Source organism: Schistocerca serialis, chromosome 1 (assembly GCF_023864345.2).
Source record: "Schistocerca serialis cubense isolate TAMUIC-IGC-003099 chromosome 1, iqSchSeri2.2, whole genome shotgun sequence".
NCBI lineage: Eukaryota > Metazoa > Arthropoda > Insecta > Orthoptera > Acrididae > Schistocerca > Schistocerca serialis.
Window position 1 is genome coordinate 510861399 of NC_064638.1, and position 26414 is coordinate 510887812.

The following is a 26414-nucleotide window of genomic DNA, read 5'->3' on the forward strand; positions in this document are numbered from 1 at the left end:
TGATCTTTCCTGTCAATGGCACAGTCCTTGCCTTCTTTGAAGCTGAAGAATCTGCATAGACTGCTATTTGTATTCAGGTGTGTAATGGAAACCCATGTTTCATCCATTGACATGTATCAATGCAGAAAGTCTTATTTTTCTTAAAATGCACCAAACACTTTCTGGGAAGTGTTGTACAAATGCATATGTAATCCACAGGGAGTAGACATGACACCCACCTTGCACAAAGCTTTCTCATGTGCAGTTCGTGGTGCAAGATGTGACCAGCACGTTCCTTTCACATTCTTGGAGAATTCGCAATTTCACGCACCTTTATACGCCAATCTTCCAAAATCATATCATAGACTTTGTCAATGATTTCTGGTATGCTTAAACTTGTGGACGTTCTTTTCATGGATCATCTTTGATGCTTTCACTGCCATGTTTTAAACTCTGCTGCCATTTCTTCACAGCAGAAACTGAAGGTGAAGAGCTGAGATACGTATTGACAAATCACAAATGGATTTCATTCAGTATTAAACCTCCTTTTACAGTGAATCTGATCACTGCAAGGTACTCAATTTTTTTCCATTTTCAACACCATGTGCACCACAACTGATTCAAATAACTGTCTACAGTCAACTGCTACCTGGAATGTCTTGCAATTTTATGTGGCATCGACTAATATGTGTACCAACATAGGGGTGGGGTGGGGGTGATCACATGTGTAGTGCTGCGATTTCTGGGCATGGCCGAGAACTTTTCAATCATTCTTATATAGTCAAGCTCTTGTATGAATCTAGTTGTCTTGATGGAATTTGGAAACACTGCATTTTGTGCTTGTATTGGGAAATCTGTTTTGTAAGGCAGCACTTAGGAGTTATTGGAAAGACATACAAATGATAACTGTACTTTTTATTTGAAAAGTTATGCCACTGATTACAATTGTACAAGACTAGAAATGGAGTAATTGAGATGGCTTGTAAACCAGGTGCAGACACCACAGAATCATTTATGACTGACCTGTAAGGGGGTCACACAAAAGAGAACCAACAAAGTGTTACTCAAGCTGTTGCTTAAATAACAATGTATCCATTCACAGAAGTGACAGAACATCATAATTAACAGCATTTATGATTTAGAGAATACACTTGCATGTTATATTTAACTGTAACCACAGTCATTTTCTTACAATACCACAATTTAATTCCATTTGCCAGAAACAACATCAAACTCTATATAAATCTAAAAATTCATGTGTTGCAAAATTTTAACATGAAAACAAACATGTTTATTTTAAAACTGAGAAGAATGAAATAAAAACTTTATCACCTACATGAATAAAGTCATTATAATTCTTTGATAAACATTAATCTCTCTCCTCTCTCTCTCTCTCGTGACGTACATTCAATCAAACAAACACCTAGTTTATAGTATGTATTTTGCTAAAGTTCTTTTTGTCTCCTTTTCAGTTACCTTATTAGTTAACTGAGTCCTAAGAGTCATGGAGATTCTCATTGCAATATGTTCGTAACATTATGCAGTTCTGTTCAGTTATTTTAGCTGTGTTATCATAATCCATTTAGAACAATTTATTTTAAACAATGAGAACAGCATCAAGTGGATCCAGTAGAATAAATAATGTTGATAAAAAACCATCATTTTACATAAAATTGTCAACTAATGAATTTACTGTAAAAAGATTCATTATTACATTAAAGAATAAATCACAAAAATGTGTGACCCATAACTGCAAAATATTAATCCACAACGAATACTGCTTGTGTCTGCCAGTGGCAAAATACCTATGATGCCAGTTGAGTGCTGTTCAAACACACAAAACTGATAACAGTTAGTAAGTACAAGTGTACAGACAGTTTATACTAAATCACTGAACGCTCTTTAACTAACATCAGTTTCCAACTTTGGATGCCCCTTCAGTGACAGTTTCTTCACTGCTATACATCCATCGCCAGTACGCCACCCTCATACGATCCCAGATGTTCTCCCACGAGTCCATTGCAGGACGGACATCAAGGAGAGCAAATGTATAATCCTTTGGATTGACAGACCCACCATCATAATAATCTATAACATATCGGACTTCTTTTCCACAGCGATCAACAATCCAGTCATGTCGGTCAAAAGGAAGCTCATACCTAAAACAAAGAGAGCACATGGAATAAATAAACTGAAAAGGGAATGCAATGAAATAAAAATAAATGAAATCTATAATGGGCTGTGTGGACTCCTTATTCATATTGAAACTATTTTCTTCAGTGGGGTGTCAAATTGTAATGGCCAAAGAATAAAGGGTCGTTCTTTAAAATTGCTAGGCGGCAGGCGGCTTTTTTCTGTTTTAATGGCTCTGTAATACCGCTATGAAAATTTAACAAGCAGCCCTTCACACCAAATGCAGTTGTATTTGTTCTGTTTCTAATGGAAGCCTAGTAACATCCTATTTTGGGAGCATCAGTCACAAGGCTTCACACTGATCTATCATGCTACAAAATAATAATTTGTACTGTAAAAATGAGTATATTTGTTATTTTTTCAGCTTAAAATTTGGATGTCTTTGTAATACCATAGTGTAGTAAAAAGAGTTTAATTTCTTATGTTTCACAAAAAGTAATTGAGAAAAAATGGCACACAGCAGAAGCACAAGAGCGCATATATGACAGCAGGTGGACCAGGGAATCTGGACAATAGAAGCGGCATCTGGTACACACTGGCTACGTTTGAGCATAGCACAAGCATCACAAAGGAGCCAACACATCACTGGAAAATAGAAAGGAACTGGCAACATTAAGTCAAGAAGAATTTACTGACACTACTGCATGAAAAACCATCCTCAGTTCTTTCACTAGTCTGTCTTGGGGAAGTTCACATGTTTGACAAAAGATGTAGCCTAGTGTTTCTGCCACAGAAGTAGCTGGCTTCTGTAATAGCAATGTAATAGAAACAAGAACCGTAATTACTATCAGTTAGGCACAGTATTTCGATGAGCCTGGGGACATACTAGTTTTGAAAAGCTGTCATTTGATAGCAGTACATGTCTTATCTATGTTAATATATTTTGTTTGGTAGTGAAAGTGGTAGACATAAATAGAATTTATCTTCTGTTCTTTCCAAAATATAGGTCAGTATTGTAATTCATATTAAGAATGTAACTAGATAGATCGCTAATATGATTGCTCTGTTATAATCGGTAAACATATGTCTAGGGAAACATAAAAGTGATTTTTAAATTCTTATCATTTAGTAGTGTTCTGACCTAATCTACGAAGTCCTTTCCAATTAAAATTGATTTTTGTAAATTTATTTCAGCATTCTATTGCACTGAATCCTGTGACATGCCAAAGTGGCATGGCTGCTGCCACGAGGAAATATGTCACGCAACCTTAGTTACAGTGCAACAGCAAGTGGCTAATCTCTTATATATAATAGGCAATGTCCTGACTAACTAACTAACTCTCACTCACTCTCTGACTCACCATCATTCAGCCCAAACCACTAAGGATAGGAACTTGAAATTTGCAGATGACATTGATCTTATGCTGTAGCCATCATTTAAGGAGGGATTTTTGGAAATTCACCCTCAAGGTGTTGAAACAGGAGCTGAAGATATTTTGAAAATTAATGCAATTTAGGTAATTTTGAAGCTGTACCTACGAAAACTGGTATTTGGTTTCTTGGTCAGAAATAGAGACAAGTGTTTCAGCATTTTTGAATGGGGATGAAAAAGTAGGAGAAAATTATTCTGAAAGTAAATGAATAATAAAGAACCACTGAAGTATCACATCTATGAAAGCTGGTATTTGACTTCTCAGTTACAAGTAAAAAAAAAAAAATTACATGTTTCAAAATTTTTCAACATTCAGCCCTAAGGAGGTTGAAATGCTTTTTAGTTTTGTGAAGTGCACTATTTTGCATTTCTGAACATCTCAAGCAAATTGTCCATCTTTGCATCACTTTGAAATTAAGACCTGACTGAAAACTTGTGCAGTCTTTTTCAGACAGTACTTCGTTACAGATGACACATCACCGTCTTTTTCAGACAGTACTTCGTTACAGATGACACATCACCTGGAGGAAGTCCAAGGTTACTATTAACATTGTCTTCAAGGTCATTACTTTATGACATGAACAGTAAGGGTTCCAAAACACTTCCCTTGTGTGCACCTGAAGTTACTTCTACATAAGCTGATGACCCTCCATCCCATAATGCATGCTGCATCCTCCTTACCAAGAAATCTCCAAACCAGTCACAAATTTTGCTTGATGCCCTATACAATTGTACTTTCAATAGTAAATGTAAGTGTGGGTCAAATTCTTTTTGGAATTCAAGAAATACTGCATCTAACTGGCTGCTCTATCGGATCGATGGCTTTCAGGATGTTATGAGAAAGGTGAAAATTGGCTGGTTGATGTTTTCTAAATTCATGCTATTGCATGAAGGACATCACTGTCTTCAAGAGACCTCACTACATTTGCGATCAGAATATGTTATGAAATTCTGCAAGAAAATGGATGTCGAGGAACTTTGATGGTAGTTTTGTGGAGCACTTCTACAACTCTTCACTTAGTTGTGACCGTTTTTTGTGCAATGGATCTGCAGTGTATTATAGTTACAACAGGAAGTGACATCCACAAATACGGTACAGAATCTGGTAGGAATTCGATTGGGTCCTGGAGCTTTGTTCAATTTTGGCAACATCTCAATACCCACTATTTTGAACCAGACTAAATATTGCATATTTTTATTGATGAGTCTACAGAGAACTACAGCAATATTGTGCAATGTTTTCCGACAGTAATATTGACCATCTAAATTGTGCTTATTATTAATTATGTACACAGTTAACATAAGACATGTTTAAAAAAATTATTACCCAAGCCAGCTTCGTATACGAGCACGTGGAGAGTAATCTTTGGCTCTTCCACCAAAGCTCTTTAACTTTGGTTTACCACATTCATGAGCATGCAGAGCTTCCCACTTCAAAACTTCCAGCCAAGCATGTTCATTATTGGCATTGTGGATACGAATAATATCATTCATATCTTTCTCCGAGATATCCTCTTCTCTCCATCGCCATCCTTTGCGCAGCATAGCATTCCAAAACATCTGTAAAGCAAGGTACATTCCTCCATTAACATATAAGACACAAATTCAACCAGAATAACAGTTTTGCCAACGGTATCCAATTATTCATACCAAGTTAAAACTTAAAATCCAGCTACGAAAAGTTACATTAAAGCAACAACTGATTGATGCTGGAGTGCGTATAAAATTCATATTTTAAAAAATGAAGAAAATATGTCTGCAGCTTAGTGATGGCAGCACTCTGAGACAAATGGATATCTTTCAACTAGTGCTCATTTGCTCCATTTCAGGAAACACCAGTAATATCATCAAGTTACCATGGACAATTTGTAACAACAGGCCCTCGCACTGGAGAAGGAATCTATAGGTACATCATGATATGGAGCTGTGGGTTTTAGTGGCCACATAGTAATTAGCTGCACCACCATATTTTCTTCCTCCCTCTGTTACAGGACATCTTATTCACTAGTGGATTAGGTGAAACAGCATATCTTGTTACAATATTCAAAAACTATGAAAATGATACATTACTTCTCACTATAAATACATTGCTTTTCACTATGAAGATGACACATTCAGTTGCTGACAGGCACAACAAAAAGACTGTTTCACACAAAATTTCCAGCCATAGCTTATTCGAAAAAGAAAGGAAAGAAAGGAATTCACACAAGCTGACACAAAACACACACACACACACACACACACACACACACACACACACACGCACACACTCACTCACTATCACCGGCCACACTGGGCAGACTGTAAGTGCTGAAAGAGAGCAGCAGTCTGGGGTGGTGCAGGGAAGGGGAGGGATAGCAGAGTAAGTGTTGTCTGATGGAATATGCAAGAACTAGAAAGTGGCATGACAAAGGCGCCAGGCACAGTATCAAGAGGCTGTGGGGAGGACCAGAATGGGGAATGGGAAAGGAGAGGAGGAGGAGCAGAGAGAGCTGCGCACAATAAGTGTGATGAGACGTGAATCGGAATGATGTGATAGAATGGAGCAGGCAGAAACTGCTGAGTATGGGGACAGTAGATTATCGCAGGTTGAGGCCAAGATTTTCATGAGCATAGAATCTGTTGTACGGATAACTCATATCTGTGCAGTTCAGAAAAGCTGGTGGTGGTGGTGGTTAATCGGGGCTTTGATAATCTATCATCACATGCTGAAATGAGACATATTACCCAAGATTCTCCTCCCCCCCCCCCTTCCCCAAAAGCTGTACTCCATCACCGACCCAACCTCCCTGTGGAAGACCCAGGGGCAAGACCTGTCCAATCCACCCACCAAGCACTTCCTATACCAGTCCTGTCACAAGCTTATCCTAGCCCTTCCGGGCCGGGCCTCCTGTGAAAGCAGACATGTCATATACCAGCTCGGCTGCAATCATTGCACAGCCTTTTATAAAACTATCACTACTAAACAAATGTTCACAAGGAAGAATGGCCATCGTCAAACTGTAGCCAAGAGCAAAGTGGACAAGCCTTGTGGCACAGCATGCAGTTGAACATACCATGCTAGGCTACAATGGCTGCTTCATAACCTGGACCATCTGGATCCTCCCTTCCACCATCAGCTTTTCTAAACTTTGGAGATTAGGCTCATCCTGACAACACATTCTCCAGTCCTGAAATTATCCTGGCCAAAACTTACAATAATCTTCTGTCCCCACACCATCCACTCAACAGCTTCTCCATCCTCTGTCCTACTATATCCTCCCAATCCACATCCACTCACCCTCATTGTGCACTGCTCTCTGTGAACATACCACCCTCTCTGCTCCTCTTCCTCTCTTTTTCCACTCCGCATTTGCCTCCTCCCCCCACAACCTTCCGATACTACATCTGGCAGCTTTGACCTGCTGCTTTATAGTCCCTGCATGCTCTGCCAGACAGCACTCTTCTCTCCACCAACCCATATCGTGCTACCCTGCTATCTTTTCCCCTTCCCTGCCCCACTCTAAATTGCTGCTCTCATTTAACGCAACAGCTGCAGTCTGCCCAGAGTTGCCAGATGTAGCAGTGTCGTGTGTGTGTGAGCGTGTATATGGGGGGGGGGGGGGGGGGCGGCACATATGCCTGCTGATGTGAACATGTGTGTTTTTCTTTCTTTTCTGGAGGAGGATTTGGTGGAGAGCTCAATAACAGTCTTCACATGCCAGCTTTATGACGAGTGGCAATCTATCCTTTTCATAACTGTTGATATTTCAACCTGGGCTTTCCACTGTTTGTTACAGTATTCCATTTAGTGGTCTTCCTAACGGCAGCAACATGAAGTTCAATTATTAAACTGCCTAAGAGACAGCTGGGTGGCATGTAAATCCAATGCCTTTACATGCAGAGAAGGGAGTCCTGCATACTTTGCTGGGTGCAGGGATCCAATAGCTGAGGAACTTTGTCATATGATCGCATCTTATCTGCTACAGTGCCCTGAATATCAGGATTAAATGCAGTAAATTCACTCAATAAGATTCTTCGGTGTGTTTGTCTAGCTGGTTCATGCAGTAATGTTGTTTAGTTTTCAAAGCTGAGGATGAGATACTTCAAAATATTCAATGAGTTCTGAAATTCACAGCATAAATTAAATTCAATAATCACATATCTGTAGTAGAACAAAAGGAAACTGTAGCTACCTGGTCACTGTACTAACAAAAGCATAACCATCAACTCTGCACAACTCTGGTCTGTAAGTTACAATCAAATATGTGATGGGGAAGAAGATAGTAATTCCTTCAGATCTAGTGCGTTTTTGCCCAATGTGGGTGCTCTTTCCTCGAAGATAGGCCGTATTCTTGAGAAACACTGTGTTAAGGTGATCTTCTGGCCCCCCACGAAGATTGCAGCTTTACTCGGCTCTGTGAAGGACGATTCACTGCTCCGTAAAGTGGGTGTGTATCAGATTCCTTGCGGAAATTGTGAGATGTCATACATAGGTAAAACTACACGCACCGTTCATGAGAGGTGTGTGGTGCATCGAAGATACACACACTTATCACAGCCAGACCAGTCAGCTGTGGCTGAACATTGTATTGATACAGGGCATTCCATTGATCACAGTGATGTGAAGATTTTAACATCCACCCCTTCCTTTTGGAATTCTGTCTTCAAGGAAGCTATAGAAATTAGATTAGCTGACAATCTAATAAATAGAGATAATGATTTTAATTTGGACAAAGCATGGAATCCGGCTCTTGGAGTAATTAAACTGCAGAGAAGTCGTCGTCATGTTACCGCCGACGATCATACATCGATAAGAGAAACGAATGTCTGTACGCCTTCGCCACAGGCAGCGCATGTGTAAGCGTATCTCTATGCCGCCGACCACCACCTGTGACCCGCATGCGCAGTACCGCCGCGGTGGAGCATATAAGGCCACGCTTGGCATCTTCTCATCAGTCTTGTGACTCACTCTGAGGATGGCAGGACGATACGCGGCCAAAATATCAGCGGAGAAAATTTTATTTGCACAGCTGCGTGCCCGAAATTTAATGGATTATTCATTACGCCGCGAGAAGCTGAAAATGCACAATCTACATGAAGACATAAAATCACTTACCTTGGTCCGAAAAGGGGTCTAATATTCAGTACACACAATTTCAATAAATTGCTAGCAACCATTAAAAACTAGGTTTCAGATTAAGCACAGTGCAAACTCCTCCTACTCTACAGATGAATATCTTAACAGAGACTGTCAAGCCAACTTAAGTAAAAATGTCTGTTAGATTTCAGTTTTCACAATACTTTGTCACTACGGTCAACATTAGATATTTTGTGTATGATAAATTTATTAATAGTGGATAACAATGTTTGATTCTGACAGCGTGTTAATTCTGTAAATATTAGCTGTTCCAGTTTACCGCATTGTGTTCACCTATTTCAACAATCTCCTGACAAATGATCAGGGTATTAAATATTATATCCAAATGCTTTATGTTTTAATGTTATACTATCTGATATGTTCCACACCCACGAGAATCATCTTTTTATTTGTGTGTGAGGGGGGGTCTATGGAACAAAAACTGAATCAAATCTAATCTAATCTCTTTCCTCTCCCCTCACTCTCATTCCCAGCCCAACCATTCCCCACACTCCAACTTCTACATGTTTCCTGAAGGATGCTTTATTGTGGCTGTTTATTGTGTGGCCACTGAGAGAATCTCTGCTGACATGGATAAATGCCTTCAGCCTATTACCCATAACCTACCCTTCTATATAAGACACCAACTGTTTCCTTCAACAACTTTCCACAGTTGCTCTTCCTTTACTACCTAGCACTCTGCTTGTCACTGTTGATGCTATCTCTCACATTCCGAATGTCCATGGCCTTGCCACTACTGAACTTTACCTTTATCAACACCGAACTGACTCCAAACCTACCACCTTCCTTGTCACCATGACCAACTATATCCTCACGCACAATTATTTCTCCTTTTGAAGACATCACCGACAAACAAATCCGTGGAACACCAATGGGCAACCACATGGTACTTTCCTATACCTACCTATTCATGCACATCTACAGGAATCCTGCCTAGCCATGAACAATCCCATCCCCTGATACAGTTTCAATAATGACATCTTCATGACCTGGACCGAGTGTGAGGACATCCTATCCACATTCCTCCTGACCCTCAACACCTTCTCTCCCATTCATTTAATATGGTCCTCCTCAGACCAACAAGCCACCTCCAATGTTGACCCCCATCACCTCAAGGAAAGTTACCTCCTTCCATATCACACCTACAATCACCAATACCTCCACCTCAATAGCTTCCATACTAACGAATCCCTTCCACATAGCCTAGTCATGTGTACTCATCTGGTCTACAATGATGTACTAGGAGTCTCAATGAGGCCTTCACAGACCGAAATTACCCTCTCAACCTTTTCCAGAAAAAAGATCTCCCTTGCCTTGTCTCTCCAGCTACCTACCAAATAACCACTGTCCAGCAACAAAGGAGAATGCCTCTGGTGACCCAGTACCACCTATGACTGGAGCAACTGAATCACATTCTCTGCCAGGACTTTTTTTTACCTCTTGTCGAACACTGAAAGGAATATCCTACCCACTACTGTCCCACACATCCTATCAGCTACTCCATTCCTGTGAAAGACATCTCGTATCCTATCAAAGGTAGGGCTATCTGTGAAAGCTGTCATGTGATCTACAAACTAAGCTGCAACCACAGTGCTGCTTTCTATGTGAGTATGACATTTAACAAGCTGTTTGTCTGCATGAACGGCCACAGCTAGACCACCCAGTTGCTGAACATACTGCACAACATGATGTGCTTCACTTCAATGACTGCTTCATAGTCTGTGCCATCTGGATCCTTCTTAAAAACACTGACTTTCCGGAATTGCACTGATGCGAACTTAGCCAACAACATTCTTTTTTCTCTCATAGTCTCCCTGGCCTCAATCTTCGCTAGCCTCTGTCCTCTCCCTACCTATTCCGTTCCCTGCTTCTTTTCCAGCATTAAATAGTCCACCAACAAACCTACATTTTCCCCCCTACATGTCTCCCTTCACTCCTCCCCCTTCCCTTCCATAAACAGCCTCCCTACTCTGCATCTGGCAGCCCCTTCTCCACGGTGTCCCTGTAGGCTCCCACAAGCAGCAAATCATCTCCCACTCCTTATCTGCTACCTCTCCCATTCCTCATCCCAAGCCTTCTCCTTGCCCCCACCATCCATCCCAGATAGCTACAGATCTCAGTAGTCACAGGCATGGTTCACTGTCAGCTCCCAGCGGCCAGAGACAGTAGCCATTGTGTGTGTGTGTGTGTGTGTGTGTGTGTGTGTGTGTGTGTGTGTGTGTGTGTGTGAGAGAGAGAGAGAGAGAATGCGCATGTTATTTTGGAAGAATGACCTTTTGTCTGAAAGCTTAAATGTTTAGCAGTCTAATTCTGCTTGTCTGCAGCTCAACACATTCTCTATGTGTGAGTAGCAATCTATCCTTTTCATAATATTGTTGTTACTCTACTAAAAACTGATGGCTTTACATGGCAATTTAAATGTGGAAATCCACTGAGTCCATGCTAAGCTACAGTCTAGTTTCCAATACATGAGAGCTCGTGGATAATAACATTTACATCACCTAAGAAGTTCTAATTTACATTCTGGCTAAACGCCTATTTAAGGGGGAAATTTTTGGATCCTCAGAGATTTGTTAAAAGGGGGTTTCACTGTAATTATATAGAGTACCTTAAGAGGAATAGGGAGCAAATACCTGGGCTGATGGATAGACCCAATATTCATTTTCAGAGCCTGCTTTAGGTATAGATGAAGTCTGCCTCTGTGTTGAAAGCGGGAATGGCTGATCTGGTGCTGGATGCTGATTTGGTGCGGGCATCTGAAAATATTAAAAAGCCAGGTGGACAGTATTATTTAACTGTTTTAACAATTTATATATGCTGTGAACAAACACACTCTAATGTGCTTAGACATTCAGTAATATTCTACTGTGTGTTTAGCCTCAATATGTTGACCCACATTGCATTTCTCAACTTTTTATAAAATACAACATTTTTTATTCACTAATACAAAGAATAACATGGAAACCTAAATTTATACAGCATGTTTCCCTTCTGAACAGATTTATAAGTAAGAGACGTTCTGATGGGACAAGCAACTAATAATTTATTAAAGACTATACTAGAAAGATTTTTTAAACGGGAGTTAAGATCTCAAAAAACAACAAACAGTCCAAAATATCTACATTGAAATTTACAAACAGAATTCACTAAGATGAGAACAAGAAGCACTAACAACCAGACAGATGTCTGTCACATACTGAATACATAATCTATAATGTTAACCCTCTGTCTTTCCCCATACCAGTGCTTGTATTCTGCAGCACATGTCAAAAGAAGTCAAATACCGTTATTTGTTTCACATTCCTGAAGGTTCTCCTTGTACATGGGATCGAGAAAACATGATGAATGAATGAGCGTATTATATCCAACAAGACTAATATCAAATTATGAAAGGGACAGCGCACACAATGAAAAGTCTCTGGCTTTGTCCCCTTCCACTTGGAACCAAAATTGAATTTGGTATTATATGAAACATTGATGTCTTATTAAGTGTAACTGCACAAATATCACATGTCCCTTATTCTCATAACTACATCTTGTCTCAAGTAGAACATGAGATGCCATAAACTTAAGCATCATATCTATGTAGTTACAGGGTGTCAAAGTTTTTGTTTCTCCAAGAAACACTTGGACAGAAGTGTTCTTCCAACAGCACTGGCAAAAACTGAGTGTCTCATTTCAAGACTGATGAGTTTTGAGGACCCGTGAATAACCACCAAAAGGAAGATGACATACTAGATACCTCCTGGGAGCATACTAGTTTCACTATTACCAATGGTCTAGACATTAGAAAGCTTTCTGTGAAGCAGATGCCAAAATGTTTGAACAGCAAACCGAATAAGCCACAACCTATGACACTTGGAGATATTTGGGAGCGTTTCAATGTTACAAAGGTTTTTTTTGCTAGGTTAGTGACAGAGGGTGACTTCTGACTCCACATTTTGATCAAAAAGCTGATGATCAGTCAAAGGAATGGCACTATAGTTGGTCCCACAAGTTCTGTAACCATAAACAGGATGAAAAATTCAGAATGTCCACTTTCTAGGAAGAAGACCATATCAAAAAGCAGACCACCTACCTCAGGAATGCGGTATAACTAGACAACACTACACTAGCCGCCTCTGCCAGCAATTATGATGAAAAACAATGGTAAGTTGACCAAATGATCCTTTAATTGTAAGACAACGCACCTTCACACACATCCCCAGTTGTGTTTGCCCTGAATTTCCAATTTGACACACTTATCCCCCTATTAACTAGACCTGACCCCTCTCAACTACCAGCTCTTTCTGATCCCGGAGTGGCTGAATGGTCCTTAATTTGACATTTTTAACAACATTCTTTGATGATATACCACAAGATTTCAAATAAATTTGCAAAGTTCAATCTCTAACTATTCTTTCTATGGAAATGGTTTGCTGCTTTACAAAATGGAAGAGAAAATTACTGTGCAAAACTGCCTTAACTACAGTTGTTTTGAAAAAACTTCCTCACAGTAATAAATGTGCTTATGATACTGGCACTGACTCAGAAAATTGAATTGATTGATGGTAGTTTGAAGAAATTCAATAGCACGGGGGGGGGGGGGGGGGCAGGGGGAGTTTATTATGTATATTTAATACCCACACATATTTAGCAATTGTGAAGCATTCCCAGGTTCGCTAGTTTCAAATCAAAATCATAAAAGTCATGTACACATTAACTACAGAAATACCCAGAAGGAATCTTTATACAGATACACATGGTGTTCCATTTATCAGCTGAGCACATGCACGGCACAGTAGATGGTGGGCAATGAGCACTCCATTGACTAACGGATCAGAGGCCATGTCCCACGGCTTCAGTGTTGACAGTTTTGAGGATTAACATACCTATGAAAACAGAACCAAGCATCTTCTGAAAATAGAATGAGGATCCAGTTCACCACCATGCACTTCTTTCAAAACTCAATAGCAAACATAACCCTGTATGCACTATCACTAGGCTTAAGTTCTTGCTCCACTGTTACTTTGCCCAATTAACTTAGCACACTTTGTAGAGAGGTGCAAGAAATTTGCATTCACTGTGAAAGATGTCTGAGACTTTTTACAAGAATTTTCCATGCATGGTGCAATGTGTCTGACATGAGCTTCTGTGAGCACTGTATGTCCTCATTTATGCTTTTTGTCATGTACACTTACTGTTTCACGAAATTTTGTTCACTAATTTGGGGAAAGCATCATGACTAAATACCTGGAAACTTCTACTTGAACAATCTCCGGACAATATGAGTGGACTCTGCGAGCACATACGAAACAGACATTTGTTGTGGAATGGAGTAACTTGGTCTTGCCATTGTTGCATTCGCAGACTTTACTGTTTTATTCATGATGTCTGTTTCACCATTGGAGTAACACTGGCCAAACAGGCACGTAGTGCTGCCTCATTAGGGAGACATGGGACCCATCTGACTTGCCTGTGTGGCTCTAGTGGACGGCAAACATAGCCTATGGCATGCAGTCATGAAATAAATTGAACGTCCTGCATATCAGAAATGGTAATATGTGGCCAAAGCAGTAGGTAAAGAAATAATGTGAGTAGCTCGCCTTGTACAGCTCATCATTGGCTACTATATATTATCCTGTAACTGAGTGCCACCAGCCTGACAAGCACAGGCATTTCCAACATCCGCTCCATATGCAAACGAGCAGTGCACGGACAGCCCATTGTGAAGTTTAGCCAGTAGTGCACTGTTGATTTTTCATTTAGGTGATAAATGATGTTGATAATGTGACTGGCTGAGTACTTCATAAAAATGGCTGAGACAATTACTGTGTAAAATATTACAATCTCCAAATGGTTAAAGGAGGTCAAACTGATCTTCCTGCTCTGTATTACATGGTAGTGTGTATTGGTCTATGCAAACAAAGCATTTTTTCTGTAAATTCAGTTTGAGTGTACTCTAGCACCTAGTATGTTAAGGCTGTTCTGTTGAGACATTTGACTAAGGTAGATTGTTAATTTGACCAGCAAAATCTGGTGGAGTCTCTGAAAATTAACCTTACTTATAAGGTCTCCTTTCTTTCTGGATCATCAGATGATGCAAAAACACATTCTGGCAAAACAGCAGTATTGTAAAAATAAAACAACTGCAAAATTTGTTGGGAAGAAACATATGCCTGAAGAAGATGCCATGATATATGCAAAAGTTGCATTTGTTTATCAATTGTAAAACATGGTTTTAGTTACAAGTCATTGCGCTGCCAAATGAAATTGTGTCATGCCTAGTTTCCAGAGAATAGTAGTGCATCTAAAATTTCATGTGAAATAACTAAGGCAATGGATAAATGTACTTGGCCTTTACAGTCAAGATGTAGTCATACGAGGTCTTCGGATGCTAGGAACTGAGGATACAAATTTTTTTCCTTATTCAGAGACTGCCATGTTTCTATGAAGACTCCAAAATACCGACAAAGACATTTTGCATGCAATAAAGAATGTTACAGTATCTAAAGGCTTTCATCTGAATCCAGTAAGTGCATACAGTGCTGACAATGTTCCAATGAACTACAGCAAAAACAATTTGGTTCTTGTCTAACAGAAAAACGAAAATCTATCCATTTTGAGAGCAAACTGCAACTGCCATAATACTGCAACACATGGTCATAAAAATTTCATTCTAGTGCAGAGGGAATAGTTCTCAAAATCTACAAGGGATCTGGTTTCTCTGCATCAAATGTTCAGTCACAGAATTTTCACAGTTTGTAGAGATACGGTTTAAGGAAACAGTACAGCATGTCCTTGCAATATGGCACTTGCTTCTTCCTGCAGTTGACAGAATTGTTTACTGCTGGCATGCTATAAAGTCATATTTTATTCAAAGGGTGAGGAAGATTGTTCAAGATTGATTTGGCAGTTTGTGACATCATATGGGGAGCATGATGCTGAAGATACTGAACATTCACTTCCTGAAAGCTATCTAAGTTTTCTGCAGCACATTTTGCCCCTACCTGAAACTTGAATCAGAAAACAACTCAGTTACTTCTGTTGAGCTGGACAGAATAATAATGGACCGTAAGAGCAAACTACAGAGAAGGAAACAAAATAAATTCTTGGGAAAGGAAGTTTATGAAATTCTGGAAGAACTATCAAAATCACAGAGGCCGAGTTTTGAAAATGATGCACAATCTTTCTTGTCACACTGTATTGATTAATTTTCCCGAAGTTACTTTTCTGAGAACAATATGTTGAGTCTGCATACATGTTTTTCACTTAAAGAACAAGATTTTCATCTGTAATGGCATTATGTTTTCCAGGTTACCAACAAACTGAATGTCAGCCTGGATGAGTATCAGTTATACAATGGACTCTGCCATTTTCGGAATGAATATGCTGGACTTGTTAAAAGTAGAGCAGGAGGCCAGATTAGGGTAGATTTCTCGAAGCAGCAAACCACAATTGGCATCTCCCACTCCCAACTGATTAGTCTTATATCGCAGGTATTTTCATTTCTTATTAATAACTCATATCCTCAGTATGACGGGTGTCATGGCCTTAGAGAAAATAAAACTTCAAGTAAAAGTGATGGACAGCTGAAAGCAGCAAAGAGCAACATCAAATATGCACTGAAAAATACAGTGATGATGTTACTGTTGGTCATTTTCTTTGAGATTTTTTTATCTCCCTCTTTTATCTGAACTTTGAATTTAACTTATTATATTGCTTGTAAATGTTCACTTAGAAATTAATTTTGTGTTTAAATGGCAAATTCACACATTACAAATAAGAATGAAAAGAAGACAACTTTATTTTTTATTCTTGTGTTAATGCAGCATTACAAATAAATTTTGACATGTTTAGAAATTATAGGTACAAAAAATTCATTATATTATCATATTTGCAGTAAGCTATCCGCATTTTCTCCATTCCCTATCATCAAGAAGTTGAAGTCTAGCCCAGGGTTTCTTGATAGGTGGCATCCCTAATCAACAGTGGAAAAAAGATCTCAATTTCAGATCACAAATGTTGCACATTTACCACACAATAATCGCATCATACTGTATTTACAATAGTCTTTTTTTTTTCTCTCAGACAGTATGATATGGTGTCAGAAAACATTAGCAGTAAAACTCCTAACACTGCAAGTCTGACTTAAAGATCTGTGTAGCTTCTTTTTGGTACGGGGTCAGAATATCAAAACCAACTGATAACTCATAATTGCATAGGCTTCCACGGCCAGAGTGCTACACAGCTTGCAGAATGGCCTGTATGTGGCAGCATAGTGCAGATGCACACACACTGTCGCAGTATCAGTATAAAGATGGCTGCCCCATTTGCAACTTGCACCAGGGAAGAACAGCATTCTGTTATTCGTTTTTTGCATAGTGAAGGTGTGAAACCTATTGAAATTCATCGACGAATGAAGGTTCAGTACCGTGATGCATGTTTGTCACAGCAGCAAGTCTACGAATGGAGTAGGAATTTCGCAAATGGTGTGACTTCAGTGGAAGATGTTCCTCGTCCAGGTCAGGCACAATGAGTTGTGACTCCACAGAACATTGCAGGAAAACTGCTGAGTGACACTGAATGACATTGGAGCATGTTTACAGATTACTCACGGGTGAGCACACCCCATTGTGCATGATGTGCTCCAGTTCCACAAAGTCTGCAAGATGAGAGAACAACGTGTTAATGCTTTTGAAGAACTTCTCCGGCACTTCGAACAAGAAGGTGATGGCTTCCTTGCAAGAATCGTTACTGCGGACGAAATCTGGGTTCACTTCCACCAACCAGAAACGAAGATAGCGAGCAAGGAATGGCGCCATTCCACATCACCAAAACCAAAGAAGTTTCAAACAGAATCATCAGCAGGGAAGGTTATGCTGACTCTCTTTCAGGCCAAAAAAAGGTGTCATTTTGGAGCATTATATGTTGTGGGCTGGCAGGAGAGCCAACCTGTATTAATAGAGGAAGCCGAAAGGCACGCGTTTAAGCTCACGCAGGCTGGCGTGAGGTCTGGAACAGGACAAGGAATTTAGACTTCAGAAAAAAAAGGAGGTAACTGGTGGAATACTTAACTTTAATCCATTAATGTTGAACGTAGCTCTTGTCTGTACATTATTTACAATATCAATAGTAACAACATGGCGCCTTGCTAGGTCGTAGCAAATGACATAGCTGAAGGCTATGCTAACTATCGTCTCGGCAAATGAGAGCGTAATTTGTCAGTGAACCATCGCTAGCAAAGTCGGCTGTACAACTTGGGCGAGTGCTAGGAAGTCTCTCTAGACCTGCCGTGTGGCGGCGCTCGGTCTGCAACCTCTGATAGTGGCGACACGCGGGTCCAACGTATACTAATGGACCGCGGCCGATTTAAAGGCTACCACATAGCAAGTGTAGTGTCTGGCGGTGACACCACTTTACATGCCTAGAGGGACCACTGTCACCAGTGCATCATACACAGATCTCCTAAAAAATCATATGCAGCCTGCAATCAAATCAAATCAATGTGGATTGCTGTCAGTAGGTGTCCTTTTGCAATGCAAGGCCCCACACTGCCTGTACAACAGTTGCAACAATCACAGACCCGCATTTTGAGTGTCTTCCTCATCCACTATACTCAACAGACCTTGCGCCAAGTGATTTCCATATGTTTGGACCACTCAAAGACGCAATGGGAGGAAAGAAGTTCCGTTCTGATGAAGAGGTACGCCATGCAGCGCGTGAGTGGTTGCGCAGACTACCAAAAGAATTTTTTTTTAAAGGAATTTATGCACTTTGTAAGTGCTGGAGGACTTGCATTGAACATGGGGGAGATTACGTTGAAAAGTGATACAGCTTTCTACCACTACTGCACAATAAATAATATTTAAAAAAATGTTTAAGATTTTCGTCTGAGTCAGCCTCGTAGTAACACCCGAACAGGAATTCAGACGACCTAAAATGGGTTGACTGAATCTACCAACACCAGATGTCAGCTTCATCTCTCTCAATCCAATGATGTAATTTGTGACTTCATAGTGCGCAAACAGAAAGATAACAGTCACTGACAACTATTGTTTCTTTTTAAATGCAAGTTGTTGTGACAGACTTATCTGTAAAATAGCCTGATGTCTAGGTTAAGTTGAAAGGTGACAGTCTTATTGTGAATACTTGAGTTAGTCCCCTATGCTGCACCTTCCCCTCTCCTCATATTGGACGATTTTCTTTACCACATAATTGCATCAAATACTTCATTATTAAAGTGAAAGTATTATATTCCAAATACAATTACTTAGTGACGGACAGGTTGCAGAGAAAGCGATGAGGGGCAGTGCTGCAAGCATGCAGCCAGCCGAGCTTCACACGGCAATGCACATATCTATCAAACAGACAACACAATAGGCATCATGGATGGTGGATGGCCCATAGCACTCAACTCACTGAAATGTCATTCACAAAGTAATTTTAATTATAATATAACCAACTTAACAATTACTCAGTGACGGACAGGTTGCAGAGAAAGCGATGAGAGGCAGTGTTGCAAGCATGCAGCCAGCCGAGCTTCACACAGCAATGCACATATCTATCAAACAGACAACACCATAGGCATCATAGATGGTGGATGGCCCACAGCACTCAACTCACTGAAATGTCATTTGACTGCACAGCCCTGAGGTTACATGAGGTGTTTGCCAACTACAATAATCTAGGTAAGTTATCTTTAAGTGGGAAGTATAATACAGACGTTACTGAATATGCTATAAACAACATGCAAACAGAAGCTGCTGGAACACTACAATGGTGGTACAACTGACATGTGTATGATACTCCACAGTACTTTAAGTAACAGAAAATGAGTTCTACTACGTACCCTCAGAGGAGTTTATCACTTGGTAGACTAGCGGGGATACAAAATTAATTACAAGCACAAAAATGAAATTAATTAATTATATCATCACAAAACACTGAAATTAAGAGTATGATAAACAAGAAATTGAGTTTTATCCCCAGATGTAAATTCATAGCATACTCATGTACTATGCACATAATGCCACTTGGAACTTGATGGATCTGGGAGTGTAAGCATGTGACTGCCATCTAGCGCGTAGGCTGCTGCCAGCAAAGGAAAGACACGGGGGAAAAACAGACTCGCATCATATTTACAGGGTAGGCAGAGCAGTGTAACCAATGCAGCAATCACAATCCATACCTTGCTACATTGCTACAGCATGCTGTATTGCTTCCTACCCAAATAAGAGCAAGAAGCAGGAAGAAACCGAACCGCTCCAAAGTCATCCTACTTCCACCATATCCTACATTCCAAGCAAGTAGACCACAGGTGGTACGATTACAGAATGAAATGAACTGGACAATGAGTAAATTATCAGGAAGAGGAGAGCTAGCAAGCACAAATAACAACAGATCAACACGGACAAAGTAAATACCATACTGTGTATGTCACGACAAAGCAAACATAACTACTAATTCTTCCACAATGCACACTGACTGGGACAATAGATAATAAACGGTATATCATACATAATATTTGGACCGTAAAGTATAATACCAGGACTAGTGGTTAAATGATGTAACAAAAAAATTAAGGCATTCGACGCAACATAATCAAAAGTCATTTAAAAAAATAAAATAAAAAGGGCAGGAACAAATCTGAAACACATTCCTTGTGAAACCTGTAGCGCATAGAATATCAAATTGAGACGTACTTAATGATCTACGTGGGGATGGTAATGTTGCATGCCACGACCCTCACTATCCTTTTTGTGTACTCACCATGTTGAGTGGGTTGACAGTGTTATCGAAATCGCCATGATTCACGGGGCACTCGGATACTGTTGCCTGAAACCCACATACGACATTTCAGTGACAGCTTTAAATTACCTGATAATTAACGCAGGGTAGCATCGCAGAACTACATACCTTTGCCTCTTCTTCCTTGTGCATGGGGCAGCCTGCCGGCGGATTGCCATACATCCTTGCAGATTTATTGAAACCATCTGACTGTACTGAACCCTTTGTGTCGTATGGCCCAGTTATTTGGGAAGCCGCCACCTGGGCGGCTGTTACAGTGTTTCCCATCCCCAAATTAACAGGCTAAAGAGTGTAACATTCAATAAGAGAAGTGAAATTGTTACAACATGAAGCAAACTATCTAAGCAATGTTACGTAAAATATCTTAAACACGCTTTTTTGGGATTAAAAAGCATACCTGAAGGTCACAACAAATTGATTAAGAAACAAATCAACAACAATGCGGAACGAAACACTTAGACCACTGCAGACGACCAAGGAAACTTTACTTCAGCGCAAAGACATTACTCTACCATACACAGAGACATACAATAATAGTCTCGCCGTAACTAGGAAGTGTCTCGCGCCAGTAAAACGCATGGCTGCGTTAACGTTTCGTACTGGAAACCAGCATTACGTGACTAGCTGCAGTACAGTTCTGGCTGACACGAGAGATGAACACTTGACGCGGAACTCTATGCTCAAGTGAATGTTATTGTATATTCATAACCGTAAAATTCGTGTAAGTACTAATCCTTAGTTTCATCTATCAGTTATCTACATGCACGAAAGAAATTGCGAGTATAACTGCTGTTACGGTGAAAAATATGGAGCCAGTTACATTTCGGTTGCGCTTAATAGCTTTCGCCTGACAGAAAGAAAGCATACCATTGCTGTTTTTGTAACACATGTGTGTGATCCCGATGTAGATGTAGACTCGCGATTAAACATTAGTTAACATTTGTTGTTACGTAGTTACATCAACTATAATCGTGTATTAAATATTCAGACACATATTACTATACTAAAGCTTCCCGGGCAAAATAAATAAAGCAAGACCATACATACACTACTGACACTCTTGGGATTACTATAAATACATTTATACATGTACTTTAAATTTATTTATTACTCAATGCCCTTAAATTACTTTAATGTTGTATAATTGCCAAGCAAAAAAAGCCTTCAAATTTCACAAACGCTTTTATGTTGGTGCTTGGTGTAGCATTTCAACCTCTCATTTTTTTCTAGATGTATCTACTACAGGTAAAAGTAGTTCATTGACATCTTCCTCCTAGCGAGGTTAAAACTATTAACATATATTTCGTCTAAAAGCGTCATCTAGATTATTATCATACACAGGGTCTTCCTTGTGTGCATCACAACTTAATGATAATGACTCACCCTACTTTTGTAATAAGGCATTTTTTAGCATGTGGTGGTAGTAGAATTAATTTTGTAATTCACTGAGAAGGATGGTATATATGACTCAGTTATGTATGGTATTAAACACTTCTTTGATAGTTCTGTTTTCTTTTTCTCCACATCAATACTGTTTGTGTACAGTATTGTTTCCACAGAAAAAACACAGAGAACAAGATGTTAACAGAAGAAAGTGTAGCACATAAGCAATTATTTTTCACTGAAAGCAACTGTTTTTCTCTTACAATGGCTTCTAATTTGTGAAGGATGAATCACTTTCAATACCTTGCTATATACCTAGGGAGTGTGTGCTTACCATGCCAATTTGAAATCTAAGTGTATGACTAGTCATATGGCTGACAGCATACTTATTAACTCTGTCAATGAGTTTGTGATGGAAGGTTGTAAATATCATCAGCTTCAGTGTTTTTTCAAATGTGAATGACATGTAAAAAAAAGCAATTGAGTGTATCTATTATGCCTTATTCTACCACTATTATGTAATGACAGTACAGAGACTCTCATTTTCTTAAAACTAAGGTAATAGGCAATGCTTAGCAGACTATTTAAACAGTGACAGTCATCACGTTAACAATGTTGTTGCTATTGTCATCTTCAGACTGAAGTCTGGTTTGATGCAGCACTCCACGCCACTCTATCCTGTGCAGGTCTCATCATCTCTGAATAACTACTGCAACTTATATCCTTCATCTCTTCAACAGCATAACCTATGTAAGACATAAGTAAATTCGAGCAACAAATATGAATCAACAGGAAGAAAAACAAAAAACTGACCAGGTGTGAGTAGGGCTCGTGCACTGAGGGTCCTGTACAAAATTACATACAAAGAAACCTCATGCATTTTGGGAATCGAGACTCGACTATCTTTGGTCATTAGTGACATTGATACTGGCAAGATATCAGCTCCAGGGATTTCAAGACATTGAAGTCTGACAATTCAGACAGACAGCTGAATAACAAATGACTAAAATATTTTTGTATGATATAACTGCAAATTAACAATTTCGGATTTTTCCTTTTCCTTGCACTGTGAAAGCTGCTTCTTGCCAAATTTCATGATTCTAGGTCAACAGGTTTTGATGAGTGAGTATGCGAATATCAAAATATATGACCTAAGTGGCCACATGTTTTGGTTACATCGACTTAGAAGCTTCAATTTTTACCGCCAAGGCTCTGTAGGCTTTAGTATTTAGAATTAAAACTTGATATGTCTACTGGTTCCTGAGAAAAAAGAAAGACAGGCAGGCAGACATACACCAATGTGATCCTATAGGGGTTCTGTTTTTACTGACTGAGGTATGGAACCCTAAAGATAATAAACAAACCAAGCGCAACGAGAATAAGGAAGTGATACAAGAGTATGCAATTGCAGTGGGTGGGGTCATGTGATATCAATTTCTGGTCTAAAACGTCAGGGCAGCCAGGCGTTTTACTGGCACAAGATACTCCTGTTGTAACTAGTGATTTCATGTCGGTAAGGGACGTTCATGAAGGTATAATAGTAGAAAAACAATTGATTGTACTTTTCAGCTGCGCGCTCTCACGTGAAACTGTTGATAATATTTTGTATAATTTGAATTTCCCCCCATGAACCATGGACCTTCCCATTGGTGGGGAGGCTTGTGTGCTTCAGTGATACAGATAGCCATACCATAGGTGCAACCACAATGGAGGGGTATCTGTTAAGAGGCCAGACAAACGAGTGGTTCCTGAAGATGGGCAGCAGCGTTTTCAGTAGTTGCAGGGACAACAGTATGGATGATTGACTGATCTGGCCTTGTAACACTAACCAAAACGGCCTTGCTGTGCTGGTACTGCAAATGACTGAAAGCAAGGGGAAACTACAGCCGTAATTTCTCCCGAGGGCATGCAGCTTTACTGTATGGTTAAATGATGATGGCGTCCTCTTGGGTAAAATATTCTGGAGGTAAAATAGTCCCCCATTCAGATCTCTGGGTGGGGACTACTCAGGAGGATGTCATTAGCAAGGGAAAGAAAACCGGCGTTCTACAGATCGGAGTGTGGAATGTCAGACCTCTTAATTGGGCAGGTAGGTTAGAAAATTTAAAAAGGGAAATGGATAGGCTAAAGTTAGATATAGTGGGAATTAGTGAAGTTCAGTGGCAGGAGCAACAAGAATTTTGGTCAGGTGAATACAGGGTTATAAATACAAAATCAAATAGGAGTTATGCAGGAGTAGGTTTAATAATGAGTAGGAAAATAGGAATGCGAGTAAGCTACTACAAACAGCATAGTGAACGCGTTATTGTGGCCAAGACAGACACGAAGCCCACGCCTACCACAGTAGTACAAGCTTATATGCGAACTAGCTCTGCAGATGACGAAGAAATTGAAGAAATGTATGATGAAATAAAAGAAATTATTCAGATAGTGAAGGGAGACGAAAATTTAATTGTCATGGGTGACTGGAACTCGACAGTAGGAGAAGAAAGAGAAGGAAACGTAGTAGGTGAATGTGGATTGGGATTAAGGAATGAAAGAGGAAGCCACCTGGTAGAATTTAGCATAACTTAATCATAGCCAACTCTTGGTTCGAAAATCATTAAAGAAGGTTGTATACATGGAAGAAGCCTGGAGATACTGGAAGGTCTCAGATAGATTATATAATGGTAAGACAGAGATTCAGGAACCAAGTTTTAAATTGTAAGACATTTCCAGGGGCAGATGTGAACTCTTATCACAATCTATTGGTTATAAACTGTAGATTAAAGCAGGCAAAAAGGAATACAAAAATGAAATCGACAGGAAGTGCAAAATGGGTAAGCAGGGATGGCTAGTGGACAAATGTAAGGATGTAGAGGCGCATATCACTAGGGGTAAGATAGATACTGCCTATAGGAAAATTAAAGAGACCTTTGGAGAAAAGAGAACCACTTGCATGAATATCAAGAGATCAGATGGAAACCCAGTTCTAAGCAAAGAATGGAAAGCAGAAATGTGGAAGGAGTATATAGAGTGTCTATACAAGGGCGAAGTTCTTGAGGACAAAATTGTAGAAATGGAAGAGGATGTAGATGAAGATGAAATGGGAAATACGATACTGCGTGAAGAGTTTGACAGAGCATTGAAAGACCTGAGTCGAAACAAGGCCCCGGGAGTAGACAAATTCCATTAGAACTACTGACGGCCTTGGGAATGCCATGTCAGACAAAAATCTACCATCTGGTGAGCAAGATGTATGAGACAGGCAAAGTGCCCTCAGACTTCAAGAAGAATATAATAATTCCAATCCCAAAGAAACCAGGAGTTGAAAGATGTGAAAATTACCTAAGTATCAGTTTAATAACGCGCAGCTGCAAAATACTAACACAAATTCTTTACAGACGAATGGAATAACTGGTAGAAGCCGACCTCAGGGAAGATCAGTTTGGATTCCGTATAAATGTTGGAACACGTGAGGCAATACTGACCCTACGACTTATCTTAGAAGATAGATTGAGGAAAGGCAAGTCTACGTTTCTACCATTTGTAGACTTAGAGAAAGCTTTTGACAACGTTGACTGGAATACTCTCTTTCAAATTCTTAAGGTGGCAGGGGTAAAATACAGGGAACGAAACGCTATTTACAATTTGTACAGAAAAAGATGGCAGTTATACGAGTCGAGGGGCACAAAAGGGAAGCAGTGGTTGGGAAGGGAGTGAGACAGGGTTGTAGCCTATCCCCGATGTTATTCAGTCTGTATATTGAGAAAGCAGTGAAGGAAACAAAAAAAATCGAAGTAGGAATTAAGATCCATGGAGAAGAAATAAAAACTTTGAGGTTCGCTGATGACATTGTAATTCTGTCAGAGACAGCAAAGGACCTGGAAGAGCAGCTGAACGGAATGGACAGTATCTTGAAAGGAAGATATAAGATGAACATCTACAAAAGCAAAACGAGGATAATGGAATGAAGTCGAATTAAGTCGGGTGCTGCGGGAATTAGATTAGGAAATGAGATGCTTAAAGTAGTAGATGAGTTTTGCTATTTGGGGAGCAAAATAACTGATGATGGTCGAAGTAGAGAGGATATAAAATGTAGACGCAATGGCAAGGAAAGCGTTTCTCAAGAAGAGAAATTTGTTAGCATCAAGTTTAGATTTAAGTGTCAAGAAGTCGTTTCTGAAAGTATTTGTATGGAGTGTAGCCTTGTATGGGAGTGAAACGTGACGATAAATAGTTTAGACAAGAAGAGAATAGAAGCTTTCGAAATGTGGTGTTACAGAAGAATGCTGAAGATTAGGTGGGTAGATCACATAACTAATGAGGCGGTATTGAACAGAACTGGAGAGGAGTTGGGGCACAACTTGACTAGAAGAAGAGATCGGCTGGTAGGGCATATTCTGAGACATCAAGGGATCACCAATTTAGTATTGGAGGGAAGCGTGGTGGGTAACAATCATACAGGGAGGCCAGGAGACGAATACACTAAACAGATTCAGAAGGATGTAGGTTGCAGTAGGTACTGGGAGATGAAGAACCTTGCACAGAATAGAGTTGCATGGAAAGCTGCATCAA

General features: G+C 39.8%; 1 protein-coding gene and 1 long non-coding RNA gene across 2 annotated transcripts in view; one reads left to right on the top strand and one right to left on the bottom strand.

Annotated features, from left to right (window-relative positions):
- Window positions 1-16491, top strand: part of LOC126474209 (uncharacterized) — a 31659-nt gene extending 15168 nt beyond the window's left edge. Inside the window, exons 2-3 of the long non-coding RNA XR_007586583.1 lie at window positions 12730-12833; window positions 15980-16491. This is a non-coding gene — a long non-coding RNA (uncharacterized LOC126474209). The remainder of the gene's footprint in view (window positions 1-12729; window positions 12834-15979) is intronic.
- LOC126474199 (holocytochrome c-type synthase-like) lies at window positions 878-20987 on the bottom strand. The gene is made up of 6 exons (XM_050101666.1): window positions 20872-20987; window positions 20583-20756; window positions 20436-20501; window positions 11318-11440; window positions 4872-5104; window positions 878-2138 (listed from the first exon to the last, which is right to left on the bottom strand). The coding sequence occupies exons 2-6, from the start codon at window positions 20739-20741 to the stop codon at window positions 1892-1894; spliced, it is 828 nt and encodes a 275-aa protein (XP_049957623.1). The 5' UTR covers window positions 20742-20756; window positions 20872-20987; the 3' UTR covers window positions 878-1891.
- Between the last annotated feature and the right edge of the window lie 5427 nt (window positions 20988-26414).